The 24,958-nt window shown below is 53.6% G+C and overlaps 10 protein-coding genes across 10 annotated transcripts, besides 7 other annotated features; 4 read left to right on the top strand and 6 right to left on the bottom strand.

Moving 5' to 3' along the window:
- Window positions 1-25: 25 nt before the first annotated feature.
- Window positions 26-70: a tandem repeat.
- Window positions 71-527: 457 nt separating this feature from the next.
- EKO05_0003322 (ATP adenylyltransferase) lies at window positions 528-1,523 on the top strand (the record flags this gene model as incomplete). Its single annotated transcript, XM_038945396.1, has 1 exon — window positions 528-1,523. The coding sequence occupies one exon, from the start codon at window positions 528-530 to the stop codon at window positions 1,521-1,523; it is 996 nt and encodes a 331-aa protein (XP_038800944.1).
- A 242-nt stretch (window positions 1,524-1,765) lies between these two features.
- EKO05_0003321 (Alpha-galactosidase) lies at window positions 1,766-4,248 on the bottom strand (the record flags this gene model as incomplete). Its single annotated transcript, XM_059636140.1, has 6 exons — window positions 1,766-2,349; window positions 2,396-2,533; window positions 2,581-2,672; window positions 2,722-2,960; window positions 3,011-4,128; window positions 4,185-4,248. The coding sequence occupies 6 exons, from the start codon at window positions 4,246-4,248 to the stop codon at window positions 1,766-1,768; spliced, it is 2,235 nt and encodes a 744-aa protein (XP_059492123.1).
- Window positions 4,249-6,063: 1,815 nt separating this feature from the next.
- Window positions 6,064-9,435, bottom strand: EKO05_0003320 (Protein-tyrosine-phosphatase; the record flags this gene model as incomplete). The annotated part of the gene is made up of 1 exon (XM_038945397.2): window positions 6,064-9,435. The coding sequence occupies one exon, from the start codon at window positions 9,433-9,435 to the stop codon at window positions 6,064-6,066; it is 3,372 nt and encodes a 1,123-aa protein (XP_038800946.2).
- Window positions 8,566-8,584: a tandem repeat.
- Window positions 9,436-9,705: 270 nt separating the features above from the next.
- Window positions 9,706-9,770: a tandem repeat.
- A 133-nt stretch (window positions 9,771-9,903) lies between these two features.
- Window positions 9,904-9,952: a tandem repeat.
- A 73-nt stretch (window positions 9,953-10,025) lies between these two features.
- Window positions 10,026-10,070: a tandem repeat.
- Window positions 10,071-10,356: 286 nt separating this feature from the next.
- EKO05_0003319 (uncharacterized protein) lies at window positions 10,357-10,974 on the bottom strand (the record flags this gene model as incomplete). Its single annotated transcript, XM_059636139.1, has 1 exon — window positions 10,357-10,974. The coding sequence occupies one exon, from the start codon at window positions 10,972-10,974 to the stop codon at window positions 10,357-10,359; it is 618 nt and encodes a 205-aa protein (XP_059492122.1).
- A 482-nt stretch (window positions 10,975-11,456) lies between these two features.
- Window positions 11,457-11,481: a tandem repeat.
- Window positions 11,482-12,408: 927 nt separating this feature from the next.
- On the bottom strand, window positions 12,409-13,431 carry EKO05_0003318 (uncharacterized protein; the record flags this gene model as incomplete). The annotated part of the gene is made up of 1 exon (XM_038945398.1): window positions 12,409-13,431. The coding sequence occupies one exon, from the start codon at window positions 13,429-13,431 to the stop codon at window positions 12,409-12,411; it is 1,023 nt and encodes a 340-aa protein (XP_038800947.1).
- Window positions 13,069-13,127: a tandem repeat.
- Window positions 13,432-13,787: 356 nt separating the features above from the next.
- Window positions 13,788-14,333, top strand: EKO05_0003317 (uncharacterized protein; the record flags this gene model as incomplete). The annotated part of the gene is made up of 1 exon (XM_038945399.2): window positions 13,788-14,333. The coding sequence occupies one exon, from the start codon at window positions 13,788-13,790 to the stop codon at window positions 14,331-14,333; it is 546 nt and encodes a 181-aa protein (XP_038800948.2).
- A 209-nt stretch (window positions 14,334-14,542) lies between these two features.
- On the bottom strand, window positions 14,543-15,966 carry EKO05_0003316 (60S ribosomal protein L4B; the record flags this gene model as incomplete). Its single annotated transcript, XM_038938376.2, has 2 exons — window positions 14,543-15,574; window positions 15,787-15,966. The coding sequence occupies 2 exons, from the start codon at window positions 15,964-15,966 to the stop codon at window positions 14,543-14,545; spliced, it is 1,212 nt and encodes a 403-aa protein (XP_038800949.2).
- Window positions 15,967-16,496: 530 nt separating this feature from the next.
- On the top strand, window positions 16,497-18,225 carry EKO05_0003315 (uncharacterized protein; the record flags this gene model as incomplete). The annotated part of the gene is made up of 5 exons (XM_038938593.1): window positions 16,497-16,533; window positions 16,578-16,925; window positions 16,979-17,271; window positions 17,332-17,508; window positions 17,611-18,225. 5 exons carry the CDS (start codon window positions 16,497-16,499, stop codon window positions 18,223-18,225), a joined length of 1,470 nt encoding a protein of 489 aa, XP_038800950.1.
- Window positions 18,226-19,327: 1,102 nt separating this feature from the next.
- Window positions 19,328-20,995, bottom strand: EKO05_0003314 (uncharacterized protein; the record flags this gene model as incomplete). Its single annotated transcript, XM_038938628.1, has 5 exons — window positions 19,328-19,846; window positions 19,903-19,951; window positions 20,005-20,206; window positions 20,254-20,747; window positions 20,802-20,995. The coding sequence occupies 5 exons, from the start codon at window positions 20,993-20,995 to the stop codon at window positions 19,328-19,330; spliced, it is 1,458 nt and encodes a 485-aa protein (XP_038800951.1).
- A 512-nt stretch (window positions 20,996-21,507) lies between these two features.
- On the top strand, window positions 21,508-24,795 carry EKO05_0003313 (uncharacterized protein; the record flags this gene model as incomplete). Its single annotated transcript, XM_038938602.1, has 3 exons — window positions 21,508-21,810; window positions 21,861-24,308; window positions 24,358-24,795. 3 exons carry the CDS (start codon window positions 21,508-21,510, stop codon window positions 24,793-24,795), a joined length of 3,189 nt encoding a protein of 1,062 aa, XP_038800952.1.
- Window positions 24,796-24,958: the final 163 nt, after the last annotated feature.

Genomic DNA, 24,958 nt, shown 5'->3' with positions numbered 1-24,958 from the left:
CGAGCAGCGTTCATGCAGCGTTTATGAAGAAGAAGAAGAAGAAGAAGAAGAAGAAGAAGAAGAAGAAGAATAAGCTGATAGGCTCTTTCGCCACAAAAGACTCGAATGTATTAATAGACAAAAGAAGAGTAACTTCAATACACTATTTCAAATGTGCACGTGGCTTACAAATATGGTCCTGTGCTAATAATGTCCCTCAGGCATAGCTAACACACTCTTGCAGTGATCAGATCTGTCCACAGTTTACGACGGAAGGCAAAGGAAGCAGTACCTGGGGTAGCGTGCTGGAAGGGGCTAGCGGCACCAGCCACAGCTGCAGAAAATCAACGTAACGTCATCGCCGTCTCTCGAGTCGTCGCGCACAAACCAAAGGTTGTGTGTTCTTCTGTCAACCACACTTCACTCATCTCTCTAGCACTGCCGTCGGACGTGTGTCTTGGGCGCCAAACATTTCGCTACCCCTCTCTTGTGCACAACCCTGAGCGGCACTTCCCACTCCATCACCTTCTTATACCACACCCACGACAATGGCCGCTCGCCGCAAACACACCTACACCTCCGTCTCAGAAACGAACGGCTCCGCGCCTATAACCGCTGGCATGCCCGGGGGCACTATCAAGCCTGCCACCTCCAGCGCGCGCCGCTCGCCTTTCCTCCCGACCCGCCTCGAAGCGCTTCTCATCTCCATCTACCCCGCGACTCTGCTCATGGGCAGCATAATCAGCACCATCTCGCCAGCGTCTCGCGCCGCTCCTTACTCCGCTGATTCACAGTCGCATCCGCCTGAATTCGCGCCCAGCTACTTCGCGCTGAAGAAGAACGTCTTCAACGTCTACTTTGTGAAGATTGGCTGGTTCTGGGCCACCCTCGCATTCGCAATGTTCGTGCTCATGCATCCCGGTTTCGGGCGAGGACTGTCTGCGAGGAGAGCCAGAGCGGTGTTGCGATATACAGTCGTGACGACGTGGTGGGTGCTCGTCACGCAGTGGTGTTTCGGCCCGCCGCTGATCGACCGCGGATTCAAACTCACGGGCGGCGCGTGCGAGCTGGCGAGAGACCCGCTCGCGAGAGCTGAGATGAGCGACACCAAGGAGTTCATCACTGCTGCAACGTGCAAGGCTGTCGGTGGCAGCTGGAAGGGCGGACACGATATCTCGGGCCACGTTTTCTTGCTTATCATGGGATCGAGTCTGCTCTGGCTGGAATTTCTACCTGCCTTGACGCGCGTTGAGGGGCTAAGGGATGGCCGTCTCATCACACTCCCCGACGGCAAGGTTGCAAGTGTGTCTGTGGAGAAGGAGGTCCAGAAGCCTGAAGGCGAGGCAACGGCTAGGGGTGTCAAGTTCGCGCTGGGCGTTGCGGCGCTGATGTGGTGGATGTTGTTGATGACTGCGGCGTACTTCCACACCTGGTTTGAGAAGTTCACAGGCTTGGCTGTTGCCTTTGCTGGACTGTACACGGTGTATTTTGCACCAAGAGGCGTGCCGGCTATGAGGGCTTACTTGGGTATGCCTGGTGTGTAAGTTTTGCTGGCTAGGAGATAGATCGACGATGCTTTTTCGTTGGCAGGCAGCATGAGGTGGCGCGAGCATTTTTGTACTATATCAACGAAAGCATTGCAGCTCAAGGGCGTTCAATATGCACATGTCAACAGGTGTTCACTAGGGACATCGCCTACACGTCTTGTCGTGTCGATGTTGAGCCGGAATGTCACTGCGTTGCTTGTGACTAGTCGGGATCTATAGTCGAAATATACCAAACCACCTCACTGCTTCTCCAGCCAGATCAGCTTGCTCTGATACACGCCACGATCCCAGCCAGCGTTGATCCCCGCATTCGCATACGTAGCACCGCTGTACGTCCCGTTGTCCAAGCTGTTGAAGTACCTGGCCTTTGGGTCCAAGCCTTGCAGTCTCAGAGGTGGCGCGGCAGGCTTGGTCGTGTACTGTTGCTGGAAGGCAATCACGACGGCCTCGTTCCCGTCCGCGCTCACAAACTGCACGGCTGGCCAGTTGCTAGCTTGCGGGCCTGCGAGACGGTAGAAGTGGCCTGAGATGACTATCGGGTTTATGCGGTGCGCTTCTGCCATGATTGCTGGGAGCGCTGCGGTTTCTTCCTCGGAGAGCTCGTGTGGGTTTAGTTCCAGGCCGAAGCTGCCGCACATCATGGCTACGTGGCCCCTGTAAGTGAAGCTGGTCGCTCTTCCGGTCACGCCGTTGGGGGACTTTGCGATGTGGCAGCCCATGGCGGAGGGCGGGTAGACGAGCGAAGTGCCGAGTTGGATTTGAAGCCGGTCTGCTGCGTCTGTGTTGTCGGAAGTCCAGTGCTGAGGCCAGTAGTGGAGGAGACCTGGAACGTTAGCTCTGCAAGATCAAGGGTTGTTTCTGGTACGCACCAGCATCGAATCGACCTCCGCCGGAGGCACACCCCTCCCACAAGACGTCAGGGTATTTCGTCGTCAAGGTGTCGATTACATGATAAAGACCCAGAATGTACTGGTACGTGTCAGACGGACGAGCGAGCTCATGCATCCCTAAAGAGTATCAGTAGAGCGAGAACACTGACGATTCAAAGACTTGCCTCGGTTGTTATCCCACTTGATGTATCTCACGCTTCCCGAGTCAAGAAGATTGGAGAGCGTCTCGATGATGAAGTCCTGTACCTCAGGCAGTCTATGGTTTGTCAGCCAGCAAATGCCAACCTGATCATAGAATAGCTTACCCAACGTTCAAGACGAACTGATTGCGAGTCAGAGTTCTTGCATGTTTGCCGGCGTGCAATACCCAATCGGGATGCTCATTGTATAGGGTCGAATTCAAATTCACCATCTCCGGCTCAACCCAGATTCCGAACTTCATCGGTGAGTTGGTGCTGGCATTTGTAGTTGCGTTTGCCACGTCGATCCGAATAATCTGATCGATGGGAGGACCGAGCCCCTGTGGGAATTTGACTGGGTTGGGCTTGGCGTTGTTAGTAAGCTCTGGATTCATGTGAGCAGGTAGTCACTCACAGTCCAGTCGCCCAGCCCCAAGCTGTCGTTGTTGCGAGGATAGGATCTACCAAACCAACCGTCGTCTACTACGAGGAGTTCGATACCAAGGTCCGCTGCCTGCCCGGCAAGATCGACGATAGCTGTGTCGTTGATGTTGAAACTCAATCCTTCCCAACTATTCAGCAAGATCGGCCGAGTCTCGTGAGTAGCCTTGTGCCTAGACAGATGGTTTCTGTAAAGATCATGATACGCGCGGGAGACTCCGCCGATTCCAGAGGAGCTGTAGACAGCCACGGCTTCCGGGCTTTGAAAGGTGCCACCAGGAGCAACGCGAATGCTTGTATGGAGCGGATTGAGGCCGAGCAAAGCTCGTACATAGCCGTTGGAGGCCTTCTCGATGGTTGCTTCAAAGGACCCCGACCAGATTAGGTTGAAGCCCCATGCTTCGCCACCGCTCTCTGTTGTGCTGGGAGACACAAGCGCATAGAAGGGATTGTGTGTGTGTCCGGCGTAGCCTTCAGTTGAGCGGAAGCTGGTCTCTCCATAATCCACCTTGCGTCGGACCGTATTGAACTCATGATACCAATCGCCGTGAGGCTCGATAACTTCAAAGTCAAGATTAGGAAAATCAAAACTGAAAGACGCAGCTCTCTCCACAACGATGTCACCGGTACCGTTATTGGTAAGTTTGAAGCTCCTGGCAACGGCGTTGTACTTGGGGAAGATCGAGTACGAGAGTACGGCCCCAACAGCAGAAACGTTATCATAAAGCTGAACCTGCAAGGTTGTCACATCCGCATCACCACCGTACGTTGCCGGGAATCCAGCTATGGACGGCTTCCCGGGAACGATCTCATGGCTTTGGTAGAGAAACGCTGACACAGTGTCTCCGTCCGAGTGTTCGATATGAATTGCGGGCAAACGGATATCGCTTCTCCCAACATCTGGGAATTCGCGCCGGTCGTTGGCCCTGCTATCATGCCAACCCCAGGGGAGGATGTATGCTGGCGGAATGAAATCTGTTACCGGGGCGCCAAAGTGGTCCGATATCAAATCGCCATTTTCAGTGTTGACGTGGAATAGGTACGAAGAATCATCTCCGGTGAGTGTGAAGTTGCCTCCATTAGCTGTGATAGCTGGAGGTTGTCAGGACGGTTTCTAGTAATGAGTGTAGGGAGTTGTAATGATGTACCATGCTGGGAGGCGACTACGCCAGCCAAAACCACCGACGCGACAAGCTTTGTTGAGCAAAGCATTTTGTCTAATCCTTGCCGTAGTGTGATACATCTTCGAGGTTGACGAGGTACATCCGTTGTTTTGTAGTCAATTTCGCTACCACGGATCGAAGCTTAATGACCCCAGACTTTCCCCACTACTACCCCTCACAAGATCGGCGAAACTACGAGCCTTGCATAGTTGCTTGCTTGTGTAGCTTCCCGGAAGATCTCATTACTGGCTAAATGTGCGGATACGTCTCCAGATGCAGCTAGACTAACGTCCATACAGGCATGATGTGCGTAGCCTGTGAAGTCGTCCACGGCAAAAGCAGGCTCGAAGGTTCAACGACATGTCGTTCGTGGCGGTGTATGTGCAACTCCACGATGCGTCTTCTTGGCTGCAGGACTGATTGCAGAACTCATTCAGAACTCGTAAGATTCTTGTGTCGCATCGTTACGGACACCATCACGTCGCAATCTCTACGGCTGTCGCTGTTAGTGACGGGTCATTGTTTGTGGCCATAACTGACAATCAACAAGGACTGTATAGCGAGATCATGAGACACAAGCAATTCATAGCGAGATATGTTGTGAGAACGAAGATCTGCAAAGAGGTTGGTGATGAGGAGGTTGGAAGAGTCGCTGGACGGTTGTACGGTCCGCCATTCGCTCGCGCAGGAGCCAGATACGTAAGCGAGAGACTGTGCGCCTGCATTGCCATTTCAAACACGGAGCCCGGAATCTGAGGAGTTCGGACTGAGTCAGTACTTCGAGTTCTCCGTCAAGTTAGCAAGAGTCAAGCCAGACTTACCAAAAGGCTACAAAACATGGAATGCTTATACTCATGAACAACAAACCAACCCCCTCTTCCCTAAACGAGGCTTACCTATTCATACTTGCTGCCTGCCGTCAGGTCAGTGTCTACAGCCTTGGGTTGCAGCGTCGTTCTCAGCACGACTGTATCCTTCCGTTCGTTACCTCAACAGAACGCAACGAAGAGTGTAACCGCAACATCAACACCGATAGTATATTTGAAATTGATATACATATCCCCCGCTTCCTTCCCATCTTCCACCCCAAAGGAACCAAGATTGCAGAAACGAGGGTACAGATTTCCTTCATCCGCGCATATAAACTCGACTAGACCAGTACGACCCCTTAAATACTCCTCGATAGTGCGATGCGCGGGGACTAGTGTGAATGAAGACGCCGAGGTAACGCAGAGGCGAAGACTCCCCAAAGCGCGCCTGATGCGTAATTCGTAATTGAGATATGATGATGGAGATGACGATATACAAGCGAGTGGATATGTAACGATATGATGTTATGATGGAGCGAATGGAAATGTGTGGAGGAGGCTGTCGCGGGACTAGAGTAGGTAACTAGGACTAGAACATTACGATGCTTTGTAATTCAACGCGCGGTGTCCCCCACGGTCGAGAGCGAGAGCCGGGGTATGGTGGCTTAAACATAGGAGAGGAAACATAAAGAAAAACGTGCTTGTTTGCAGAAGGCCTTACGCAAGAACATGTCGCGTTACAAGTCCTTGTGCACGACTTGGTCGTGTCTTGTGAACGACGCGTGCTGGGACGCGTCGTTGATACAGACTAGTGCCCTTGGTCGGAGATTTGCCATGTCAACGGTCAAACTTAAACGCCTTTTCATGGCCTTGATGATTCTTTCCTTCGGACAAGGTCGCCGACAAACTTCCATTGGCGAGTGGAGCGGAGATTGGTCCGGAAATCGCACAGACCGGCGTCGCATCACAGCTTGGTCAGCACTGATAAAGACCGTATCTGTTGGCGAGTCGGATCTGTGGAGAAACGAATTCGAATATGTGCATGAAGTCGTCGATCATAACACGTCCCAGATGTTTCGCACAATGGGACTACTGCCTGTTTGCGCTGGACTTCTAGGATCGACTGTGAGTTTCTCAGGCGTCCATGGTCGCGGTGCCTTGCTCCAGGTGTGACTGTTCTTTTCATCTTTGATCGTCTCATCGGAAGAGGCAGGGCTGACCTCCTCGGCCGAGGGACGTAGATCAAGGTGAAAGGGATTCCTGGTAAACTCTTCGGCACGCGGCGACATCAATGCATCCAGGTCATCCATCGCTTGCTGGGGAGCCTCAGGTCTGTTCGCTAGTTTAGACTCCATCTCGGACTGAAGCTTCGACAACTGTCTTTGCTCTTTCATGTTCGGCGCTGAGAATCGTGTACGAATCGCTTTGGCAGGGGTCGCTAGAAACTCCTTGGTTCGCGGTGTCTGGGGCCTCTCTGGTGGCATCACTTGATTAGAGGCCTGCGTCGGAGTGGCAGCGATGACGTTGGTCTCTGGAAAAGCACTCAAGCTGTCAACGCGCGAGTCAATGTTGAGTTTACGTTTCGGGGGAGGCGCTTGTATTGGAGCCAGAGGTTGTTCCAACGTTTGGTTCGACGGAGTGCGTGCGTGTCCATCGAGTGAAGCAAAGCCGTTGAAGGTCTGGTGTGAAGGTGGGAGGATGGCTTGGAATGCCGGACGTCGATCGTCGCATCCAAAGTGTTGAGAGCTCGCCAGGTTGTCGAATGGGTTACCGGATGAAAAATCTCTCCTTGTTGGAGATGTCAATCCAAACGGATCTTCATCAGCAGTCGTGGGTCTTAGCGGAGCCATGTGGAATTCCGCGGCTCTTGGAGACTTCGATCCTGTGTCTAGCACACGGCTGGGACTGAACGCAACTTCAGGAAACGAGCCAAACGTCGGAGAGGCCAGTTTAGAGGCTTGCTCAAGGGCAGGTGGGTTCTCAGTGCGGGCGAACGTCTCCGACTGCGCCGATTGATCTGCTTCTTGAGCAGGGCGAAACGGTAAAAAGCCGCACGGCTTCTCACTGCGATCGCTTCTTGACTTTGGCAAGGTCAGACGTGGGGGAGGGAACATCGGGGACTTGGGAGGCGCGCCAAGGTAGAAAGAATCTTGAGCTTTTGGTGCCAACAATGAAGGTTCTGGCTCGTCGTACTCTGAAGGCCACGGCAAATCGAAAGACGTCTTTACTGGAGATTTAATTTCATAGTCATCGTCCCGGTCTTGTTGCGTGCTGTACGAAGGAATGTTGAATGTCAATGCAACGGGTGACTTGAGCGGTGCGAATCCCATTGGCTTCATTGGCGCCAAGTGAGTGCTCTTCGTCTCAATGGACCGCTCTACGGGAGCATCCGAGTATGATCGCAACGAAAGTTGACGCGAAAAGTTTGGAACGTTTGGTGCTTGTAACGTAGGCTCCGGCTCTGGGTGTACAATCTCGGGAATAGCGGGAACCTCCATTGGTGTCAAAGGAGGACCGTTGACTGTGACTTCGACGACAGGTACGACGTGCCCCTTGGGATCGACATAGGGGATAGTGTTTGGTGTGGAGGTAGGGGAGAGGTCGAAGTTGGATTGGCTCGAATCCCAAGAGTTACGGAATCGCGCGCCAAACGCACCACTAGGAGCGGAGAGCGGTCCAGGAGAAATGGCCATCATATTGCCCGTACTGGCTCGCTGCATGCTCATGTCGGTGTCCGGTGGCAATGGAGCTGTCTGGGGCACGCGCGACCCCGAAACGTCGTCTCTCTCAGGATTGGGACAAGAAAACCTGTTATTGGTAGCTGCCGTGGAAGGAAAGCCAACCCTTCTCCCAAAGCCTTGGTTTTGCGAACGGCTGTTTTGGTTTTGCCTAAGAAGGCCATTGCGGAACTCCTGAAGTTGCATGATCAGATTCATGTTGGGCCCGATCCACTTGCTGCGCTTCTTGGCCTTGTCGTATGCTTCCTGAACGCTAACTTCGGGCTCTTTGTACAAGCCGTAAGCAACGACCAAACTGGCAGAACGACTGACACCACACTGGCAATGTACGAGCACGCGCTTCCCTCGCTTCACTCGGTCGTCCATGACTTTGACCAACTTGTACAAATCGGGTACGATGTCGGTATTGTGCTCCCATGGCATGTGGATATACTCAGGCGTACGATAGGTCTTACCGTTGAGCACGGTTTCACCAGGCTGTATCGTCTGTAGAACGGGGGGCGTAGCCTTGGGTGTAGTCGGCGAATCATTCCCGAAGCCAAACGTAGATTTCGGTTGTTGTGACAGCGCGGCAAAATCAACGTTCTCCGCCGCCGGTCCATCGACTCTCCTAGCGTTCAGGTCTTTCTGAGACTCAGAGTTAGATGATGTAAATGGATTCTGGACTTCGCTCGCAACGTTGACAATCACGTCAAAGGTCGCAGCTTGCTCGGCGGTCGGTTCGAAGTAGAGGTAGACACCAGCGGGGTAGATACAGATGGGTCCGTTGGGGTATGCAGCAGGCTTCTCTTCTTTTGATTGCGGTATGTCGAAGTTTGGCTCCTCCTCTTCCTCCTCCATCTCAAACGGCACTTCTGACAAGCCACTGCTCTTGGTTACGATTGGACGCAGGGCGGGTAGTTTCATTCCGCCAGCTGGGGCAACGCTTGGTGAGCATAATGGCAGGGAGGGCGACGACTGGAAGTGACGTAAGGCTGGTCGGCCAAGTGACGGCGTAGAAGGGATGACGAGTCGGGTAGGCTTGTTGTCGTTGATACCAGGGGTTGCTATTGTTAAGCTCAGGTTCGACGGCCGTCTTCGTGGTGGTGTTGGAGGCTTGATGAACAAAGGCGAGGGCGGTGCAGAGCTGTTCTTCTCCTTGTTGTCTGGCGCTGCCAGAGCCGCGGGAGCCTGGGCGCGGAGATTGGTGAGCGAAGTCGTGGTGTTGATACCCAGATTCTTCAGATTGCGTGCCTTCTTTGCTGGGGTCGCGGGTCGTTGTAACTCAAAGAAGTTGGTTGTGGAGGATGTGCCGTCTGCCGTCTCCGGTCTCCGGGCCCTGAAATCAGCGGCGAAGGAGTGGTTCGTGCTCTTGGGCACGGGCGACTCGGGCGACGGCCCTGGCGAAGGGTCGGTTACGGATGATGAGTCCATGGTGGATATGGTGGTGGTGGGTGAATTGTCCGAGGAGGCGGTCGAGTTGCTGTCGCGCGAGTCGTGGTGGTTGTGGAAGGAGGAGAAGGGAGCGCCGTGTGTTGTGTTCCCGCTCGAGGTGCGTTGTGCTACATTGTTGCCATGTACGGTACTTGGGTCGTGGTCTGTTGTCTGGGCAGGTGGCAGGTTGTGTGTAAGGTTGCGTGGTGGCTCTGCTCCAAAGACGGCGCCAAACGAGGGCACGGACGTGTATGTTCTCGATGTCGTTGTCGGCATGCTGGGGGGCGGTGGGGGAGGGGTGACGCGGAGAGGGTGAGCGCTCGGGGTGCTGGACCTGCGGCTGTAGTGCGCGAGTGTGGGTTCAGAATGGTGGGAAGGAAAGGAGAGAGTGGGTGCGGGCGAGGTCGTTCTGGGAGAGGGTGTGTCAGCGTGGTGCACTTTGGGTGCTATTGGGGTCGAGGCAGACATGGCAGGGGCAGTGAGAGGTGCGGCGTCGAAGCGTGCAGGGTCACGGGCGAGGTCGCCACGGAGCGACAGGCTTCAGACGAGCAGAGCAGAGCAGAGGAGAGCAGAGCGGAAAGAAGGGACGGCGAAGCACGAGAGGAAAGAGACATGGCTACGCACCAAGTCGCCGAGAGCAGCGGCGGCAGCGGAGGGCGTCGTTGGGCGAGTGCGCACGCGAGGATGCCGGATCCTCGAAGCGCCTGAGGGAGTGACTGGGTAAGCGGATGCGCCTGGCGGTGGGTGCGGTGCAGCGAGGTGCTGTGCGGTGCAGTGCAGTGCAGTGCAGTGCGGCGCGGCGTGGTGCAGTGCAGCCGAGGGCGCGCGCGAGGGCCAAAGGGTCAAAGGTCAGGCCGTGGAGAGAGGTGCAGTCGTGCGGTCGTGCGGTCGTGCGGTCGTGCAGGCGTGCGACGAGAGAGGCCGGGCGGTCGTCGGACAGGCGCAGGGTTGCCAGAGCCACTACCGCGAGGAAGGGGATCGTGGGCGGCCGCGGTGGAGTGTGCACTGGCCAGTGGTGGGTGCCGTGAAGCCAACTGAAGCCAACTGAAGCCCACTGGACCGGCGGCGTGCATGGATGGAGAAGTCGAGGCGCCGTCGTTGGCCTAAGCGCCGGCTGGTTCTATTAATACCACTCCCTGCAGCCAGCAGCCATTCAGCGCCCTGCACGGGAGAGAAGGCTGCAACGGCACCAGCATATCAGCACCCAGAGCGACGCCCACCTCTGTGTGCTTCACCAGACCCGGTGTTTCTCGCCGACGCCGACCGTTCCATACAGGGTCCATGTACACGGTAAGCACAAACAGCAGACGTGGACAGTACACCATCCACGGTAGCGTAGACAGTACACCATCCATGGTAGCGTAGACAGTATACCACATACCGTAGCGTAGACAGTATACCACACACCGTAGCGTAGACAGTATACCACACACCGTAAGCATAGACAGCAGACGTGGACAGTACACCATACACGGTAGCGTAGACAGTACACCATCCATGGTAGCGTAGACAGTATACCACACACCGTAGCGTAGACAGTATACCACACACCGTAGCGTAGACAGTATACCACACACCGTAAGCATAGACAGCAGGCGTGGACAGTATACCACACCGTACACGGGAGACAGCAATAGACAGTAGACAGTAGACTCGACCTATCCCAAATCGACGTCTGGTCGTCTGCCCCCCCTGAAGCACGCACGCAACTGCTGCGAACATGCACCGCACTGATATTGCGCTACCCCATACCACACGCGAACACAGTGGGTCTCGATGCTCAACAGCGAGAGCCTCACAACAGCCGCGAATCATGAACAGCCCGTTCGTGGCAGCAGGCCAGCACTTGTTCGCATTCGCCCCCTCACACACGCACCTGTCCCAGCCTGAGGCTTGCGCGCCACAGTCTCGCTTCGCCCCCACGCCAAACACGGCCGCGTGTCCTCTCAAACCCTCTGTCCACCCACCACTCTGCCTACCCGGCTTTCCACACACGCCTGCACGGTAGTGCGCAACACACACGCACCCTACTTTGCTGGCGGGGTGAGCATCGTGAGGCAAAGTGAAGGGGAGAGGGGCCACGAATGCCCTTGTCCCGTTGGTACTGTCGCAGCCACCGCGTCAGCGCCCCGGCGTCATGTGAGAGGATGATGCCTGAGGGTTTCATCAGGATACACCAAGCCCGTGGTTTGGTTTCGCAATCTCTGCTCCCACGGAAAACGCTGCTGCTCTCCTTCCGCCCCTGCTAACCCCCGTACACAAACCCCGAACCCAACCTGTACCGGCCTGGAAATTGATTTTTTTTTTTTTTTTTTTTTTCTTCCCCTTTTCTAATCCCTCGATTCATAATTTCATACCATACGCTGTCATTCATGTTCTCACCGCGCGCCTCCAGCACCACACGCTCGCCTCCCCACCCAGACGGCGCCGCACCCCCTGTGTAACCTCTGCTGCGTTGCCCGAACAGGCTCGCAATCGACGGGCCCTGTGTTTCACCTCTTCCCGCTGCCTCTACTCTTTCCCTACTCGGCCAAGCGAAGCGGGCGGCAAGGGCCATGTTGAAGTTCCTATCCTGGCGTGGATCGGAGCTGCACTGCACTGACTTGCCAGCCGAGCTGATCAGATTGCCGACACGTGAATCACGTGGGTTTGGTTTCGTGGCTGCTGTGGGCGGATCGCTTGGGCGCGGTGGAGTATCAGCGTTTTACGTCGGGATGGCTGGTTTGCCCGTTCACCGGTTAAGAGCCAGAAGGGTGGGGGGGCGGAAGTAAGTCATCTTGAAGAATGGATGATCTGCCATGTCCAGGCCCTGCGTGTCATGCCCTTACCAATATCGACCTGTATATGCGGGTGTGCAAGTCGAGGTTCATCCTTGATGGTACATATCATCACGTCGAAACGACACGACCTTGTCCATCGTTGGAAACTACCAAGAGCAAAGTACACAGCTGTGCTACATGAAGGTCACGCGATCACTTGTTCAGCTGAACCGAACCTCTTTGTAGTGACTAGACATGGCCACGCTTTGCTCTTGACCACAACCGTTTCCTATAGACGAGGTGAAGGCCTTCGACTGACACCGTAACAGCGATGCCTTGAACCCAAACGAATTTCCCAGTACGCCGTCGCTATGCAACATCCTTTAGATGATGTTCTCTCCTGTATCACGCCCTATGGCCACGTGAAGCGCACCCACCCTACCCATCAACGCTTCACCATCCAACCATCAACGCTTCACCACCCTCTCCCTCAACGAAACAGTCTCTTCCCTCCCGTCCGCGCGGCAGTCCTCTCCACACCCTCCAGACTCATGCCTGCAAACCCAGCGCCCCCGCCATCTCTGTCCCTCTTGTACCGTCTCAACGCCTCTCTCAGATGCGCTGGCGTCAGCGGCCCCTTGTCGCACTGCTTAAGCCTCTCCTGCAGCCCTGCATCCTTTGCAATCTCAATCCACAGCGGCTCGCTCCTGTCCACTTGGTTGAAGTACATGCCTGCGCTCTGGATATCCGCATTCGTCGGCTTGTTACGCGCATCTTTGATGTGTGCGGACGGGCGACCAAGAGATTGCGCGAGGACGGGCGGCGGGAGGTTCGGATTGGGAAGGTGTGTGCGGGATACAGCCCATTCGTCGCGGACGGTGAGCGCGCGGTCGATGATCTCGCCCATAAAGGACTTGGTGTAGGACGTCACGGCGATGATGACGGGTTGTGGCACCGACTGCGAGAGCGTCTGATTGACCAGCTTTCGGACTGTTTCGCGCTTGAGACGTATACGGCGGTAGGTAGCATAGCGGTCGGCTTGGAGCGGTGTCATGTACTCCATGAGGACGCGCTCATGTTCTTTCTCAAGGGTTTTGCGGTCTGCCATGGACTGGCCGCCTTCGAGGGCTGTGTCCATTTCGTCCATGAGGTCGTCATCGTCGTCTTCGTCATCCTCCTGTGCATTCGCGTCGTTGTCGCCGTCGCCGTTCAAAGCACTGCGCGTGTCGCCTTTGCCGCCGCGCATGCTGGAGCCTGCGACGCTACCCTCATCTGCGTTCTTCTTCCGTCTCTTTTTCCCGCCGGCACCGTTGATGACTGACGTTGTGGCTACGCTGTCGACTGATGGGGAGCGCGAGTAGCGTGCTGGCGAGCCAACGCCCTCAGTCTCAGGTGAGAAGGCGTTGCGGAGCTGTGAGGGTTTGCGCTTCTTCGTCTGCGCAGACGACAGCGACGAGATGCTGCCGCGCTTTTTGGGCATGGTGAACGACGGCATGTGCGGCGGGGAGGCCATGATGGCTGGCAAGGCCCTTCAGCCTGAGTCGATCCCGCGAAGTCGGGTTGTGGAGTGGGAGCTGTGTTGGTCGTGTGTTCTGTAGCTTGTCAACCAACTGCGGGAGTCGCGAACAGCAAATGGCGCTAGCAACGCGCTTTCACCACGTTCGAACGTGCGTCATCCCGCTTCGCAACGCTGGTTATGTCATCGACAGTCCATTGCATTCTATACATCTACTGAGCACTTATGTACTAACCATTGATATAAACATGGATTGACAGCTTCAGCTAGACGTTACGCCTGTTGCTTGATAATATTCATTTTTCACCGCACCATTCGTCTGTACCTGAAATATACACAGCATGCACGATACCATGGCTTCTGAAGACACACCCAACGGCGTCCCACCAACAGCCGAAAGACTAAACGGCGGCGGCCCTACCACAAACGGAGCATCCACAACCAATGGCACATCAGAACCGCCGCAATCTGTGGCCGACCTTCCACCCGCAGTCCTCGACCTCGCGGCCAAGCTGTTTGATCTGGCGCGCGAGGGCAACACGACGATGTTGAAGCAATACGTGGATGCTGGAGTGCCTCGCAACCTCACCAACTCCACCGGCGACACGCTTCTCATGTTGACGTCCTACCACGGACACGCGGAAACCGCCAAGATGCTCTTGGACGCCGGCGCAGACCCCAATGCCCTCAACGGCAGGGGCCAGAGTCCGATTGCTGGGGCAGTGTTCAAGGGGTACGAGGACGTTGTCAAGGTGCTGTTCGACACGGGCGCAGATATCATGGGCGGACAGCCGAACGCGGTGGATTGTGCGAGGATGTTTAAGAGGGATGGGGTGTTGAAGCTATTTGGGGTCGAGCAAGGAGAAGGGAGTGAACTGCAGGTTGGTGGGCAAGCATGAGGCCGGACGGCGAATGGCAGGACTTGAATGTATGCATTACAGTAGAGCAAATATGGGTATAACATACATCACAGCAAGAGAGAGCACGGAGAAGATGTTTGGAGAAAGTGAACCTCGTGAGGTATCTTCAGACAGCTACACTAGCCGCCCGTCCCATGATTCATGTCCGTGATTGACTTTAAAGAAACCGTTCCTGCTAAACCAAACGCTTAGTTCTCAGCCAACAGGTTGGCAAAGTCCTGGCCGGTCCTCTCCTTGGTGTGCTCAACCTTCTTCTGGCCGAGCTTCTCCTTCGAGAAAGCGGCGGCGTAGGGGTTGAGACGGAGCTGAACCTGGAAGTTCTTGAGAGGGTTCTTCTTCTGCACAACACCGCGCTTGGAGACGGCACCGCCACGGGTGGGGCGGAGGACCTTCTGGACATCGCTGGAGTTGATGATCTTCGACAGATCGGGCTGCTTCATCATGGTGGAAGGCAGGAGGAAGTCCTTCTTGAGAGCAGAGGCCTCGGTGGTGGAGCCGTAGATCTTGTCGAGAGCAGAGAAAGCAGACGACGACCAGATGACGAAGCGGCCAAGGTGACCACCAGGGGCGAGCTGGAGGAGGTTGAGCGAGTAGACGGAGCTGGTCTCGACACCGGGGATGTTGCGGAAAGCAAGGACGAGGTCCTTGCCATCCTCCTCGGGGTTGTAGATGACGAGAGGACCACGACGCTGCTTGTGGCGGCGACCCCTCATCTTACCCTTACCAGCGCGGACCTTGCGAGAGTTCTTGGCCTTCTCGATGTCAGCACCGGCACCGACAGCCTTGAGCAGGGCAACGGCGGCGGAGGTCTTCTTGATGGCACCATCAGCGAAGGCGGTCGAGGAGACGACGAGGGGAACCTCGGGGACGGTGGAGATGGCGTGACCGCGGGCAAGCAGAAGAGCAGGGCTGCCAGAGGCAGCGAGCGCAGAGGCAGTCGCGAAGCGCTTCTGGTTGAGGTTGATCTTCTGGTGCCACTTGCGCCAGACCTTGGTGGGAGCGAACATGCGACCGGAACGGCACATGTTACCGAAGGCGGCCTGACCGGCGCGGTGAGTACCACCACCGGAGACACGGGGGATACGGGCGACAGCACGACCGGTACCCCAAGACTCAGCAGAGGTCTGGTGACCAGCCTTCTCCGAGACGGCGTACGGCTGGCGACGGTTCTTGTTCATGCCAGTGTGGACCGAGTGGACAATGTCGGGGCGGATGGGCGCCTGCAAATTTGTTAGCCAGCAATTCTGGCGTTGCAGCCGTGCTCTTGCAGCCCGCAGCGCATTACGAATACAGGAGCTGAGACTGAGAGCTTCGAGGTTTTGGTGCCAGTTGCAGACTTTGCATCCTGATTATCTCACTCCCAACCCCATGTATTCGCAGTGCGTGCGCTGTCGTTGCGTGTCCGAGCGGCCAGAGTCTCGCAACGACTGACCTTGAAGACATTGGGGACGGTGATGGTGTCCTTGGAGGACTCGCCCTTGGGGGAGATGACGGTGACGGTCGGCCTGGACATGGTGGCTGTCGTGTGTTGCCTGTGGTTAGTATCGCGAAAAGTCAACGTCGAGCTGCGAAAAGTCAAAGTGGAAGATCTTGCGCTGTGGGCGCTAACCATGTTGGGGTGCACAGGCGAGAGTGGGGTCTCACGCTTGCTGGACCCCTGTCGTGCAGAGCTCGCCTCCAATGCCAACACACGACAGCAACACGCTCCGCTCAGCTCAGCTCGAGCTTGTACACGAACGTCCCAATACTGTTCTGTTTGATAGGGGCCAGTTACTCGGGTGCAAGTGCTGCGAGCATACCCTGAGCCACGTCCTCATACCTGTCTACCAAGTGAATCAAACAGCCCAGCTCATCGTCACTACTGCTTAAGCGGAAGAAGCACGAATTGACTAGCAAGCCATCCGCAAATCTCACGGACGGATGAGGCAAAGTCTCCACACTTGCAGGAGTCTGGACACCGTTGCGTTACAGTCAGAGCCTGCAATATCCGCACTCGTTGAGTCATGGTTTATGTCAAACCGCCTCGCATGCAATTGACATCCGGTGCATTAACCTCTCGGACTCGAACTTTTTCCTTGTGGCCAAGAGATATTAGTCGTTGATGGGCTAAACTCGAGTCTGCGTTGTTATGGCTTGTACAACATGTCAAAGGCGCCGACCAATTGCTGGACTTGCAAACGTGAGACTCTCCTGTGATGTTACATACTTGCTAACAACGTGTAGAGCGCAAAATCGGTTGTGACAGAGCACTGCCAACATGCCTCAATTGTGATAAAAGTCAACGAACGTGTCAAGGCTACGGACTTCGTCTGGCTTGGCCTGATAAACAAGACGGGCGCCGCAAGCAAAAGAGATATGAAGTGATGAGCCAGGAAGTCATCGCCAAGTACCTACCTCGGAGCAATGGAAGTCTCGAGTTTTTGAACACAGTTGTCCAAGATCTAGATGGCTCTAGGATGTCCGTTCAAGATCTGATGAAAGGCGAGCTGATCAGCATCGTTGCCAATGCAATTCCAACGTCAAGAAGTCTATTCCCGATCAACGAGCCGGATGGCATGCTGCTCAACCATTGTACGCTCTTCGGTGCTTCCAAAAACCAGGCTGTGGGTACTGACTGGGTCCAGATGATCTGGAGATAGCACGGATGACAACCACGATTGATGACGACTCGAACGGATTTCGTTTGGCGCTGATCCCAATGGCGCTGTCCTCGTCAGATTTTTCCGCACAAAGTATACTTCACTCCACTCTAGCCGTTAGCTGTTACCATCTGGGTCGTCCACAGGAGGCCCTGCAGCACAAAATTCGAGCAATCAAAAATCTAAGCGACAGCTTTGCCAGCTTTTGTATTGACACTGTCGACTCAGCGACCAAAATCAGGCATTTTGCTGCATCGATGATGCTTTGCGTCTACGGTGTATGTTGATAGACCTTGTTCTGGTTTGCATGGCTGCATAAGTAACTGACTAGTAGTTAGGTCTTCGACGAGTCAGATACAGCTTGGCATGTGCATTTGCAAGGCGCGCGATCGGTATATAACACTATACCAGCGGCTGTGAAGTCTGCTGCTGGGTTTTTATTTCTCAAGCCATGGTTCCAGTACCATTACATCTTTAGTCAGTACACTTACTCTGTGCAAAATCCAAGTCCGGAGGTCAGGCTTCCATGCAATACAGCAGAGGACCGTAAATTATGTCGAGTCCCTGTCATTCATCTACGTCTATCCGCTAAGAATCCCACGACTGACAATTGATAGATTATTGGTGTACTGGGCTGCTCAACGGAAGTGCTCCATTTGATCAGCTGTATTAATCATTTACGCGGATTGATACGTACGAGTGCGCTCAGCTGTACCGAGAAGTCATCACCGAACTTTTGCAAGGGGTTTCTCGAGATCTTTCCGGAAATCGAGCAACGTCTCTTGCACTTGCAACAAGACCTTCTCATTCACCCCGGCTCAACATCTGGCACTATCAACAACACACGCATCGCTTTTACAGCAGAACTTTATCGAATCGCAGCCGTCCTTTACTTCTACCAGACCGTCCCCGCGGCCTTTATCCCTGCATGCAATGCTCAAGAACTTGTCCGTAACGGGCTGAACATCCTGTGGGAGATGAAAGTTTGCAGCAGTCCCTGGCCACTGTTCATCCTTGCATGCACTGTCACCGGAGACGAAGATCGCATTCGAATCCTCGATCTTATAGAAACTAGCGGGTCAAGCAGGCGTATTGGAAACTACAGCATCATCATCGGGTTGGTCAGAGCTGTGTGGAAGAGGCAGGATCTGTGTACCGACGACAAGGAGAAGCGCAGAGTCGATTGGAGAGATTTGATTGAGAAAGGGGGTTATATGCCTTCCTTCATTTGATCGTCCGTGCAATATGGGAGCTTCGTTCGTATTTGGTCGTGCCTTTCTGCACTCTGCTTTTGCTATCCTGGCTCGCGTGGACGGTGAGACGGCACCGGTTCTGGAGCCGATCAGCAGCTACAGCACTCTCCTCTTGTGTGTTGCTCAACATGGTCCCAGATCGTAGCAGTGAATTTCGGTACATTATAATGGTTTGTGTGGCCCAAACCCGGAATTTAATATTGTTTTCAGCGTCAGAAACCTGTTTTACATCTCCCAATTCTATCTCATAGCACCTACTCACTTTTGCCTTCGTTTCTGTCTGATTGTTAGGATGCTGTAACAACTTTTTGGTCTACGCCTTCAGAGTATATGAGAACTGAACGGGGCATGTCTCTTTTTCCAATGAGAAAAAGGTCCGTATAATCTCAATCAAAAAACCACAAGTTCTGTCCATTATTCGATGAGCCTCCATGCGCAGCTCTGCTCATCCAACCATATTTCTCACCACGCTCCCATCCTTCGCTCCCTCTGGGAACCTCGGGTTCTCTCCAAGATACCTCATCCTATTCTCTCTGCAATATTCTTAATTACCCCCTTACTTTAATCTCCAAGCCCTCTCCAGCTCCTTCAGAACATCCGGCCCAATCTTCCTCACAATCGCCCGAAGAAGTTTTGTTGTCTGTATATCTGCTGTTTGTCTGCTGTTTGTTTTATTGCGATGTTGTATTAAAGATTCCGACTTCGTTCATCGAAGCAAATGAGGCTGAAAACAGTTTGAGGTTCGTACTGGGCTAGAACAAGAAGTGGGCCGCGTATATGATGTCGGCTTCTGCGGTTGCGTGCAGGCTAAGGCGCACCTCCACTTTGATAATCGTTACTTTCTAACAATGATCCCACAAGATCACGTCTGACGCAGAAGAGCACGAGAATTCCGTGATGCTCGCACTTTTCAAATGCCTGAAAACTGTAATTTTTGCAATTGCTTCTCCCAGAGATGGAGGTTATTCGCATTGATCCAAGTTCTCAAAAATGTCACTCTTCCAAGAGCCGCTATCTTGCGCTCAGACTTTATTGCAAACCATGACCAAGCAAGAGTCCTTCCTTTTCTCGCGATCATAGCCTAGTAGACGTAGAAGTTTATGGCCTCGTTGTTCTGAGCGCGGATCTTCCTGTTGTCCCTCATCAGGATAAACCTCAAACCCCATGCGCAGAGGATGACACCAGCAGAGAAGCCAACACTTGCCCACAGAGCCATTGAGAATCTTGGCTGGCTGTTATCGGGCCAGAGGTACGGAGTGTAAACGAAGCTAAGGTTGCCCAGAGTGTTTACAATTGCAACGGCGACGGCTTTCTTCTCATCCGTCTGCCCGAGGACAGAAGCAGTCCAGGACAGGTTGATGTTGTTGACTCCATAGGTTGCACCGACAAACAGAACCATCGCGAAGTATCGAGCGCCGACGTTTAGTGTGACTGTGCCGATGATAAAGCCAACGATCGCAACGGCTTTCGATACAGTGATATGCCAAGTGCGCTCGTTGAATCGTCCGGACGACCACGAGACTGCGACAGAAATGAACACAGCGAGCAGATACGGTGGGCAAGTTAGGACCAGTGTTACGGTGCGATTGAAGCCGAGTGTCTAGATGATGGTTAGCGACAATTTGAGCAAAGGGATCAGTTAGTGCTGCGACCTACCTTGACCACGGTGGGCAGGAAGTTTTTAAAGCTATTTGCGGATAAATGACTGTCACTTGTTAGACGCTGTTGTACAGATTCAGTAAATACGTTGATGCGTACAGGTTCTGCATGAGTGCAAACACCCAGGTGCGGTAATCGGTGCAAGCTTCGGCAAGACCCTTCCAAACACTTTGCTTGTCCTTTTTGCCCGTGGTATCGAAGGAAATTCTGCTGTGTGCTAGTTCTCGCTCCTCCTGGGTGAGCCATCGCGTCTGGAGCGGTGTGTTGGGCAGCATGAAGAAGGCCAGGACAGCAACCCCGACTTGAGAAACGTCAGCAGCAATCAAACGTAGCATTCAAGACACTTACCAGTCACCAAACCCTGAATAATGAAGAGCCATCGCCAGCCTTCAAGACCGCTTTTGCCCTCCATGCCTGAAAATATTGGTGCTGCGATTAAGCCGGAGAACGAACTGGCAAGCAGATTGCCGGTATAGAATATTGACATCCTGGTCGCACTTTCTTTCCTTGTGTAGAACAAAGATATCAGATAAACTCCTCCGGGATAAAACGGTGCTTCAACAACGCCCAGAATGAAACGACAAGCTAGCATGCCTTTATAGTCCTTCACGATCGCCATAAGCGTAGAAACGATAGCCCAAGCCATCATGAAGAAGCTCATGAAGTATGCAGGTCGGATCCGGTTTAAGAGCATGTTCGCAGGTACCTGTCCGAGCAGATAGCCCACGAAGAAGATGCTGACGCAGGTATTGTACTCCGTCCCCTTAAGGTTGAGGTCTTTGTCCATGTCATCGATCTTCGCGTTAACGATTGCGTTCCTATCAAGGAAGTTCAAAAAGTACCTTGCCCAATAGTTAGTAACACTAGATTGCACTTATATTAAAGCATATACTTACATCAACCAAAGGATTGGCATCATCCATCGATCCAGCTTCTTCACCAGAGCGATTTCGGCAGGACTCTTTACCAGAGATGCACCGAACCTGTCGAGTTCTTCATGTTGAGGCTTGATGGGATGCTCTGTGATACTGATGGTGTCGATGTGCTCTGTAGAGTTCTTGGTTTTGGTGTGATCCGTTGAAGCTGTCATCTTTGCGTGGAAGAGAACAATAGTGCTTAAGGCGCAGTTCTACACAGAACATATCGACGATTGACGAGTCTTTATAACAAGCTCGCCAAGCTCAAAACCTTCGATGGTTTGTGGAGTGTCGCATGCGGGGTACTTCGACCCCGTGGGGTATGGCGCTATCTGCGCGCATGGCGCGACCCATCTGCGGGCATGCTAGCAGGATGCAGGATGGCCATGGCGATCATACTTCTCTTAGAAAATGTTGCGCTAAAATCGGCAACACACTTAGTGCCAAGATGAGCTGAGCGTTGAGCTTTACTTCATTCGGGGATCTTCGCTTGACTGCGTTATCCAGGTTGTCTCTGCGGGATACGATTGGTGGTAAATCTGCAGTACACCGGATAACGTCATGCGGCTGTGGATAAAGAGTCCGGGGCTTCTCGGCGGTTTTAGCGCCATCCATAGGATACCTTCTCCGTTGCTAACCCCACGTTCTACAAGCCACCTCCGCATAAAACACGCCACGGCCCACAATGCTGGGCTCTACATCTCCTCAACATATTGACCAACTCTTGGAGGGTCGTGAAAGTACAATGTCACGTACATACACTGCAATCGAGGAGCAGCCGACAAGAACGCTTCTGCCAACGCACGATGCTGAAATCTACACAATTGATGAGCTGATCAAGCGACGTGCATCGGAATTACGAGACTCGCCGCTCATTGGATACCCCAAGGAAGGTGTGACAGATTACGAGGAACACTCGGCTTTCGCGGTGAACAAATATGCCGATGCAGCTGCAGAAGCGTTGCAACGGAGGGGTCTCAAGAAAGTAGTAAGTACAAGACGTGCCCAGACGGAGCGTGCGCTGATAACAAGTCACAGGACGCCACTCTTGACAAGGCCCCTGTTGTTGGCGTTCTCGCCCACTCAGGGCTCCCTTTTATCATCACGCTATTGGGTCTGAGCAGACTTGGCTATGCCAGCCTTTTGCTGTCTACCCGGCTGGCAGGCCCAGCTTTGACTCGCCTGCTTGACTTGGCTGAATGCAACACTCTTTTGACGACCTCACACTTCCATACAGTACTGGAAGAGGTCAAGAACGAACGCGGTACCACTGTACTCGAGCTGCTGAAGCACGAAGAGTATTATGGCGTCGAAGCACCTGCCTTTCATCGTACCTACGACCCACACAAAGAGGCCGCGAAGAACATTGTCATTATTCATTCCTCGGGCTCTACCGGGCTTCCCAAGCCAATCTATCTCACCAACCGCAGTTGCATTGCAGCTTTTTCAACGAACCTAGACAGAAAAGCGTTGATGACGCAACCTCTGTTCCACAGTTTTGGCTTCTACGAGACTTTCCGATCGATATATTCAGGAAAGCCAATGTACTACTTCAACTACGCCTTCCCCTTAACCAAGCAGAACATCACAGCGACACTCGAAGCTGTCAAACCAGACCTGCTCTTCTGCGTACCGTACGTCCTCAAGCTGTTGGGCGAATCTGAAGAGGGAATTAAGTCTCTCGCAAAGATTGACATTGTCATGTACGGTGGCAGCGCATGCCCTGATGACCTTGGAGACATGCTGGTCAAGAATGGTGTAAATCTGGTCGCGAACTATGGCGCCACGGAGACGGGAAGAATCTCGACCTCTGTTCGTCCAGCCGGAGATCATGCTTGGAACTACCTTCGGATCCTACCGGGAGTGAAGGATTACGTTTTGATGGATGAAATTGCTCCGGGCATTTTTGAATGCGTCGCACTTGACGGTTTGAAATCTAAGAACACGATCAACTCGGATAACCCGCCTCGGTCTTTTCGCACAAGAGATCTTTTCATGCGCCACCCCACAAATTCCGATTTTTGGAGGTTCGTGTCTAGACTCGACGACAGGCTCACCCTTGTCAACGGCGAGAAGGTCCTGCCAATCCCCATCGAAGGTCGGATACGCCAAGAAGGTCTCGTCAAAGAAGCCGTTGTGTTCGGTGATGGCAAAAGTCTCCCGGGTGTTTTGATCGTCAAGGCTGACACAGCTTCGCATCTGTCGGACCCAGACTTCCTCGAACAGGTCTGGCCTGCCGTTGAGGACGCGAACTCTCGGGCTGAGAGCTTCTCGAGAATACCAAAGGAGCTCATCGTCGTACTACCCTCCGACATCGAGTACCCGAAGACCGACAAAGGCACCTTTATCCGCGCACAGGTATATGCGCAGTTCAAGGACCGGATTGAGCTGTCCTATACAAATTTTGAGAGTGGGGATGATCAGGCTGGCACAGTGGCACTGCCGCTACCAGAACTGGAGGCCTATCTGTTACAAAGGTTCCAGGAGCATCTTGGTGTACAGTTGACGGTTAAAGACGACTTCTTTGCTCTGGGCATTGATAGTCTGCAGTGCATGAAGATGTGGAGCTTGATGAAGAAAGAGCTCGATCTTGGTGGTCGACAGTCTCAACTCGGTCAGAACGTCATGTACGAGACTGGTAACATTCAAGCCCTCGCTCGCCACATTGATGGACTCCGTACCGGCAATACAGAGCAAGCGAAGGACACGTACCAAGTCATGCATGACCTTGTCAAGAAGCACTCTTCATTCAAGTCATACAACGAAGAGTACCGAACCATTCCAACCACGGAGACAGTAGTATTGACAGGCGTAACTGGAGGTCTTGGTGCCCACCTACTTGCACAGCTGGTCCGCGACCCTGGTGTATCGACAGTCTGGGCGCTTGTTCGGGCGTCTTCAGAACATACTGCTCTTGAGAGGACACTACAAAGTCTCTCAAGCCGTGGTATCTCCCTCTCGGTCGAAGAAGTCCGCAAGATCATTGCTGTGCCATCTGACCTTAGCAAACCGGACTTTGGTCTTGGTGCATCGAGGTTTGTGCAGCTGCGCTCGAGCCTCACTCTGGTCATCCACAGCGCGTGGGCAGTCAACTTCAACATCTCTGTCGAGAGTTTCGAGGACCAACACATCAAAGCTGTACCTAACTTCATTAATCTGTGCCAATCGACAACACATGGCTCGCCAGCGCGATTCTACTTCTGTTCGTCGGTCTCTTCAACTGGAGGCACGCCTCGCCCTGGCACGGTACCAGAAACCCCAGTAAGAGATATCGCGCACGTTCAGGGGACAGGATACGCTAGGTCAAAGTACGTTGCGGAACAAATCGTCCGCAACGCAATGAAGGACGTCGGTGCCCAAGCCAGAGTGCTTAGAATTGGTCAGCTTGTCGGTGACAGCAAGGTCGGTGAATGGAACACAACCGAGGGTATTCCTCTCATGATCCAGACGGCAGTCACACTGGGCGCACTGCCTCAGCTGGACGAAGTGAGTCTTCACTATACCCTCTTTAATCAGCTCACTAACAGTGTTCTAGGAGATGACCTGGCTGCCGGTTGACTATGCTGCACGCATCATTCTTGACGTATGCAGACCTGAACGCGCTGCGTCACGCACCACAGACCCCGATCTCGTCTACCACATTCTAAACCCTACAAGGTTTCATTGGACAAAGGACATGCTGCCTGCGCTGGCAGCGGCGGGTCTTGAATTTGAGTCGTTGTCAACAGACCAGTGGATGGAGAGGTTGCGCAACTCCGACCGAGACCCCAAGAAGAACCCTCCCATCAAGTTGTTCGACTGGTTCGAGAGCAAATATGGTGGTGCTGCTTCGACAAAACCGAAGGGCCCATTGGAATACATAACTGAAGAAACTGGCAAAGACAGTGAGTCCCTGGGCCAGATTCCCAACGTGACGGATAGCGAGTACATGGGCATGGTCATCGACAGGTTGAAGAAGCGTTGGGCAGCATAAGCATTGGTTTAATGGTAAATAAGTAAAGATAGATAGAAGCATTTGCGAAGATATCAAACATACTATCGGTGGTTTCGCGGCTGCTGGATCAATACATAATATACTTCAAAGACACGTATTGGCGTTTCGATACGTCTTGATGAGTTCAATGATGTCTTTCCAT

Source organism: Ascochyta rabiei, chromosome 5 (assembly GCF_004011695.2).
Source record: "Ascochyta rabiei chromosome 5, complete sequence".
Lineage (NCBI taxonomy): Eukaryota > Fungi > Ascomycota > Dothideomycetes > Pleosporales > Didymellaceae > Ascochyta > Ascochyta rabiei.
The sequence above is the reverse complement of the archived record's forward strand: the minus strand, read 5'-3'. Positions and strand labels throughout refer to the sequence as shown.